At 37.3% G+C, this 8,000-nt stretch overlaps 1 protein-coding gene across 1 annotated transcript; it reads left to right on the top strand.

Annotated features, from left to right (window-relative positions):
- Positions 1 to 231: 231 nt before the first annotated feature.
- LOC128624389 (uncharacterized) lies at positions 232 to 7,419 on the top strand. The gene is made up of 7 exons (XM_053652012.1): positions 232 to 685; positions 2,535 to 2,632; positions 3,087 to 3,115; positions 4,536 to 4,599; positions 5,622 to 5,756; positions 6,026 to 6,129; positions 7,078 to 7,419. The coding sequence occupies exons 2-7, from the start codon at positions 2,536 to 2,538 to the stop codon at positions 7,417 to 7,419; spliced, it is 771 nt and encodes a 256-aa protein (XP_053507987.1). The 5' UTR covers positions 232 to 685; position 2,535.
- The last annotated feature ends 581 nt before the right edge of the window (positions 7,420 to 8,000 follow it).

Raw genomic sequence — 8,000 nt, 5'->3', positions numbered from 1 at the left:
CTGAATAGTCTGTGATCAGTTTTCTGAATTGATGGATGACAAGGAGATTTTATATATGTGCAACTATTATCTGATTTTCTGCTGACTGAGAGCAGTTACAAATTTATTTATTTTTTTAATAAAAATGTTAAGGTTTGAGGCATGTCGAGAGAAAATAACATTATTTCCAATATGAGGTTCTTGCAACAAAAAAAAAAAGATTTTGAAACCTTGTGTTAAAGGTTAGAGGAAAGGAAATTGGTGTCTTGAAATGTTGAAATGATGTCACAAATTCAACTCATTACATATAATGTTTATTTCATACAATCATTTTTTTTTCCTTGAAAGGTGCCTGTGATTCTGGAATTGATTGTGAGTGTATGCGACTTTGTCAAACTAAAATCTGCACATGTGGCTTACGCAGGTTATTTCTATCTGTTTGGCATCATCGTTGGCTGTAGCTCATTCCCTCTGCGCTGGTTATTCTGGCATCAGGAAGCACTGTGGTACGCATTAGCAGCCACCCTCTATAGCCTGACCCTCCTGGCTTTTGGCTTTTTCATCTCTCTGCACCTGTTCTTGGCTGTCAGACGTGTGAGCGAGTGTGAGCGAGTGTGTGGGTATGTGCATGTCCCTCAGAAGGACCATGACTCTAAAGCCTTTGGTGACCGTTCCTCCTTGCTGACTCCTCCTCATGTCTAGTCAGGTAAGTCTTATGTGCTTCTGGAAAGGGCAAAGGTTCCTCATAATCTGGGCCAGAATGAGATGTTCTTCTATCGCTGTGTGGGATTCTGAGTGTATAGAGACAATGGTCCTGTTTCAGGAACTACACCACTGTGTGGTTTGTTCATGTGTTGACCATAAAAACCTAGATATAAAACTATGAATCCGAAGTATGTGACAAAGTAAGATTTTTTTTTTTGAAATTATGAAATGGTTTGTGATGAGTATTTGTAATATATAAAGGGGCGATCGGTATGACCTGATATTGTAATTACTGATACAATTTTATAACACTTTTCAGAGAGTATTGTGGTTGTCAGGACTTTTACAATAATGACCAACTCCATTGTAACTCAGAGAAAGAAGCTGATTGGATGTTAACATTTTCTGCTTTGTTCCTTTTTAAATAGTTGTTGTTGTTGTGTGTTCCAAGTTTAACCTCATCCAAAAGAACTATCATAACATATTTGTTGTATTGTGAAAATATCTTCTAATAACGTGATATGATATTTTTGCCATATTGCCCACTCTGTACACAGTCTTATGTTTCTTGCTATTAATCTATGTAAACAACAATGTGGAATATTTTGCTGGATTTGCTTAAGATGCTGCTCAAAATTTACCTGAAATTTTTATATGATGTTTTAAACCAGTAACTTTTTATCTTCAAAATGATTGTATCTTTTTTACAAAACCATGAGAGATAGTGGTTTCTGCTAAGTGGTTTTCAACCCGTATACCAAAGTTGGGGTTTTGGTGATTAATGACAATTCAGCTTTCCATCTTGTAAATGATGCAAACCCCAATAATACTAATATTAATCAGTAGATGGTAAAATGGTGTGATTTTGAAGAGTAAATTTAGTTTGATCATAGTGTATGACAGAGTGATCATAATGTATGACCAGAATATGACATAAAGATAAAAAAATAGCACTGAGTATTGAACTCTTGAATTTAAACCTGACTTAAGGTTTTCATGGCTTAATTTCAAGCCAGATAAAAGAGGCCAGTTGCAAGACATCAAAGTTATGGATGTGTAACGTGATTAACCAGTCTTTCTTCAGCATTAAAACAGCATGACTCCAACAATACTAATGATACCTACTGCAATTCAAGTCAAGTGGGTTTTTATTGTCATTCCTTTATATATCATATATACACTGGAACGAAATGTCATTTTTCCTCGACCATGGTGCAACACAGAACGGTAGGCAAGACTATACAGTGTAAAAACTCAGCAAAAATTCATTACAGTTGCCAGAGTTCCCCTAATAAGTATATTTGGCATTCTGTGAAAACATAGTGGATGGCACTGTGGCTGCATTGTGAAAAACCTTACTAGCTAAGTGGGAATTACTCACACACTGAGTGTTAAGATTTGATCAAGTTGAGGTTTTCTGCATGTATTTGCAAAACAAACACAAGCCTAATCAATCAGTTTGTAATCAGATACCAGCTGTCAAAGTGTCTGTGATGTAATAAGATTTTTTAAATGCTATAACTATACATGTAATAGAGAAACACATTTCACTTCAGCAAAACCTAGTTTTCATATAGTAGTAATGTCACACTTTCATCATATGAAGGGTTTTCCAAGGCCACCACACATACAAATCAGTTATTTCCCTTTCTGGATTTGACTCAATTTGTTTAGCATCATATAGTCTTTGTACTTGACTTGGACCTTACCTGCTTTGTTTTGTGGGTGATTTGACATCTGTCTAAACTTGTGCTCTTTAACAAAATTAACTATAAACATCTCTCTCTCTCTCTCTCTCTCTCTCTCTCTCTCTCTCTCTCTCTCTCTCTCTCTCAATTTATCAATCACAGAATGGACGAGAGCACATTTGAGACATTTGAGGAAGAGCTTGGGGCAACACAACAGGATGTTCCTCAACCGAAACATCCCAGACAATCTCATCGGCCTGGTACTAGTTTACCCCAAGCATCCGCTAGATCTTTTCTCTACAGACCACTACTAAAAACTTAGCACTGCATAGTAAATGTTAAATAGGTCTTTAATACCTGAAGCAAACAGAAGCATTGTAACCTAGCCTTGAATTCCTGTCAAACCTTTAAGCAGGAAAGTGGACTTGTCCTGAGGAGTTAAAGGGAAACAATGCTGCTTGTCTTCTCACACTTTAAAGCAGCAGTGATATTTAAGGTCCTAAAACCACCTGTGTGTCTAATTATACACCACAGTGGCCATGACCAACACTGAACACATACTGAAGCATAGTCACAAAGCAATTGTAACAGGACACCGGCTAGCATGACAAACACTTTAAAGTTAGCCCACTTCCTTTTCTGCATCTTCTTTTCACTTCTTCATAGTATGACTTTTCCCAAATTATTAATTAATTCTCATCCCATCTTTTTCAGAAATGTATCCACAAAGAAGGGTGAGAGAGGTGAGTGTGAGTGGGTGTCACTGTGAATGTTTGCATGCTAACAGAAAAGAGGTGAAATGAACAATGTTCTGGTCACTATCACAGAAAAAAAAGAAATAAAGCTTTCCTGATTTACCTAGGTGAATGTAACCAACAAATATATCACAAATATATTGCAGTAGTCCAGTTTTGAGATAACAAGAGCCTGGATTAGTAGCTGTGTGGCATGATCAGTGAGACAGGGGCTGATTTTTGATGTTATACAGAATGAATTTACAGGATTGTGCAGATGTTGAAATGTGGTCTGTAAAGGTCAAGTGGTCATCGAACGTCACCCCAAGATTTCTGGCTGTCCTGGTAGCTTGATTGTGGCTGAACCTAGCTGTACAGTGAGGTTGTGGTTGATTGAGGGACAGGCAGGGATGATGAGATGCTCCATTTTTGCCAAGATGAGCTTAAGGTGGCGTTCCTTCACCCAGTCTGAGATGTCAGACAGGTAGTCAGAGATACATGCTGAGATCAATGGATCTTCAGGCTGGAAGGACAAATAGAGTGTCATCAGCATAGCAGTGATATGAGAAGCTTCATAACTTGCCCCAGAGATGTAGTATAAGGAGAAAAGAGCAGTAGATCCAGAACTGACCCCTGGGGAACCCCAGTTGTGAGTTGCTGAGATTCAACCACCCCTCCCCTCCATGATACCTTGAAGGATCTGCCCGAGAGATAGGATTCCACCCAGCGCAGAGCCATTCCTAATGCCTAGACTGGAGAGAATTGACAGGAGGATCAGCTCTTTCAAGGGTTTTGGACAGGAAAGGGAGGAAGGTGATAGGTCTGTTGTTGTCAACAGCAGCAGTTACAGTAAGTGTTTTTTTTGGGGGTTTTAAGCAGTGGGGTAACCCGGCTCTGCTTAAATGAGTTAGGGAAGGTGCCGTTGGACAGGGATGTGTTAAAAATGTGTGATTGCAGGGAGTAGTGTAGGAGAGATGGCCTATAAATACATGGCCTTTTTTTAAAAACAAGCTATAAAATGATTTTAAAATATTTGTAAAATAATAGGAAGAATTTAGAATTTTGTTCGAATTTTGAACTCTGATTAAGCTAGACATTACAGTGTGATGTTTTGCTCATTTTATAGGTTGCAATGCGTAACGCAGTGTCCTAAACCAAATCAGCTGGTCTGTGTATATTACAGAATGGATTTGGGGTTTCAATCATTTCTTGGCTGATTGAGTTATTTGGTGTAATTTGATTTCTCTCTGAACTAGTCCTGACTGCTGAGACATGCCTGTCCCTACTGTAAATTCTAAGCTACATTCTACATGGACAGAAAAGCATCCTGATAATGAAAGATTAGTTTCCTACAGAAGCATTTTTAATGCAGTAGCAATAAAATCCACCAGTATTCTTTTGAATTCATGATCTTGTCTGCTCACAACAGGAACCTCTAGTCATCCAGCAGATCCCAAAGTCTCTACCTCGTGAGTCTCCAGTCACAAGAGGCGGTAGGGCGTTTAATTTATAAAGCTAATAATGCATGAAAACTAGAAGGGTTTTTTTTTTTTAGCTACTTAGGATGATGCAATGGACATTTGCTAATACACTGATAACCAACTTTGTTCTTGGACATCTTTCTTTCTACAGAGCAGGGGTTGTCAAACTTTTTCAAACCAGGGGCACCTCAGTTTCACTACAGATTTATTTTAAGAATGTAATCCAACTATTCAAATAACATGTTGATTAATAAAATGTATAACATACTATTTTGGAGCCAGAATAGGTGCCTGGCTAGCTCAGCCAGTAGAGCAGAAGACTTTTAATCTCATGATTGTGGCTTTGAACCCCCTTCTGGGCACCAAATCAAGCCACTGGGATGACCGGCACTCTCAATGGCAGTCCCAAGCCCAGATAAAATTGGAGGGTTGCGTCAGGAAGGGCATCTGACATAAGATCTGTGCCAAATCAAAATATCTGGATCATAAAACCTGGATTTCCATAATGGAGACGGATGATCTGCTGTGGCAACCCCTAATGGGAGCAAATAAAAGAAGAAGAAGATTGGAACCAGAATAGCTTTTTATTCTTGACCTTTTCCACCAAAGAACATATTACATCCAAATTGGCATTTATGGTATGAGTTACTGAAGTTTGGATTAAACCCATTCAATTCAACCAATCTAACAGATTAATAACTATAAGAGCTCATTAATAAATATAATTCATTGTAACAACATTTTTATTTTATTTTTTTAAAGACGCTGGCTATACTTCATGGACCTACTATGAGAATTCAGAGTTCTGCATAAAGTAGACTATACAAGTATATATTTGTGTTTAGTTTTCATCCTGAATTCAGAATTTTCTAGATCCCTGATTTCCTTTAACAATTTTTCAGTCTTGTAATTTTTTGTCAAACTATTTATGTCTTCATTCTTTTAATTTTTTTGCCATCCCAATAATACTATTATACATATACCAATAATCTCATTTTTTAATAACACGTCTCCTTTCCACCTCTTGTTCACAGTGTCATTGCGAAAGTCATTGTCTGTTCAGAACGTGGCCCAGATCGAGGCACCATGGGAGGGAGTGACGCTTAACCGCTGCCTTTTCATAGCCATCACTATTCTGGTCCTCTCCTCAGGGTGTCAAAGGCTACACGGTGAGTGCAACGTGCTTACACTGTGCTTACAAATCCCTTTTACTTCTCATATTTGTTTTAGTTTTTGTTACATGGCACAGTTGTGTGTCTTTTGCTCAATGTTCTTGTCAGATTTCTTTCCACATTGACAATTAAAGACTTCATCCCAACATTGCTCTCAAAAATACATTTTCCCCCAGTAGTAAATCACCGAACTGCTGGAAACTAATCTGTTATACATATATGTATGACAATTGACAATGGCAATGAGTGTTGTTCTTTTTTCTTAGAGTTTCTAAGAGGTCGCAAAGATGGGAGAGATCTAGAGCCCATAGGTTCTGTGCTTAACGTCAGGCACACTGCTTTGAGGAAATATCGCTTACCAGCACCTGAGGTACAATATTCTTCATACTTTTGTCTATAGCCACACATGATGAATTCAGAGTGACCTTCATTTGGTTTACAAAAAAGAAAACATGCGTCTAAAGCTTATTTAATACAAACTCATTAAACATCTTAAAATTCCTTGTATATGGTTTAAAAATTATTTCTAGACTAGTCAATTAATGGCAAAAAAAGGGACAACAAAGCATTTTTCTTTACTCTCCAAGCACAACTCCAGAAAATATGGCACGCTATTGCAAATCATTTATTGGTAGTGCATGAAACAAATGGAAATATGAACACTGAGCAACACAAACAAACACAAATATAATTTTATATTTCGCATTTGAACAATTTGGCTTAGATTCTTAAGGTTGTCATGTTTCACAATCACCTCCTTCATGTCACCTCCATTACAATAAATGTTTTAGAAGAGTTGCACTTGAGGGTTAAGTACCAGTCATTAAATCAGAACCTTAACCACTCAGCTACACTCTTAGAAAAAGGGTTCCTCATGGGTTCTTCATTTCCCAAAGTGGTTGTACTGGCATCAATAAATATTCATCCTTTGCTTGTCAGTTTATAATATAATATATACAATGCTTATGTGAGCCGATTATGGCAGCAACACTTAACTAGACTTAAAAGTCCTGTAGGTGTTTCATCTATACAAATGGACACATTTATTTGACACATTAATTATATGAAATAAAATAAAACTCAGAGCTGAAAGGCTTTACAAATGAGTGTCAGGTTATTTAATTGAAGAAAAAAAAACAAGCTGTGTGTGTGTATGTATGTGTGTATATATATATATATATATATATATATATATATATATATATATATATATATATATATATATATATACACACACACACACACAGATATGTGTATATATATGTATATATGTATATAGGCTTTATGTGGTGATCATCTTTTTGTTCTTAACCTTCAGCCGGAGACGTCTCTGTGGGACACATTTTTCTGGTGGGTGAGTGACGATGAAGATAATGACGATGAAGAAGGAAGCAGACGAGGCAAGTCAAGGAAGGTGACTCGAGAAAGAGCTACTAGAGGTCTCAGACACAAAGCCATACCAGACAGGAAACTTCTGAAGGGACGGGAGGGCAGATTTAAAGCACGGAGAGATAAAGCAAGACAGGACAAAAAGAAGAGTCGAGAGAACATGAAGGTACAAAGAGAGAAAATGAAGAGTCTCAGAGAGAAGAAGATGGAAGAAGAAGAGAGGGCGGAAAAGAAGATGATAATGAAGGAGAGCAAGAAGATAGCTAATTAGAAATGGAATTAAAAGATAAAGCAAAGTGCTGCTATATAGAAGGCAGTGAAGATGGTGAGTACAGTCATGTGAAAAATTAAGTACACCCCATGGAAATTGATGGCTTTTTTGACATATTTGGATAAGCAAACATATTAATAAAGTTGATATACTTGAACAAAACCACAAGGAAAAATAGCTTTTTCAATAGTTTATACAACAGATGTGATATTTTTCTGTGGAAAAAGTAAGTACACCCTTGGCCTCAGAAGCTACTGCCCCCTTTAGCAGAAATAACTTCTTGTGGACGTTTTGCATAATTGTCTACCAATCTCTGACATCAGCTTGCTGGAATTTTTGACCACTCTTCCATGCAATATTCCATTATTTGCAAGATGTTTGAGGGTTTTCTTGCATGTACTGGCCATTTCAAATACTCCCACAACATTTCAATGGGATTCAAATCCAGGCTTTGACTAGGCCATTCCATAACCCTCCATTTCTACTTTTTGAGCCATTCCTTGCTGGATTTGCTAGTGTGCTTAGGATGATTACCCTGTTGAAAGATCCACTTTCGGTTCAACTTCAACTTTTGGACAGAT

This window comes from Ictalurus furcatus, chromosome 20 (assembly GCF_023375685.1).
Source record: "Ictalurus furcatus strain D&B chromosome 20, Billie_1.0, whole genome shotgun sequence".
Taxonomy (NCBI): Eukaryota; Metazoa; Chordata; class Actinopteri; order Siluriformes; family Ictaluridae; genus Ictalurus; species Ictalurus furcatus.
The sequence above is the reverse complement of the archived record's forward strand: the minus strand, read 5'-3'. Positions and strand labels throughout refer to the sequence as shown.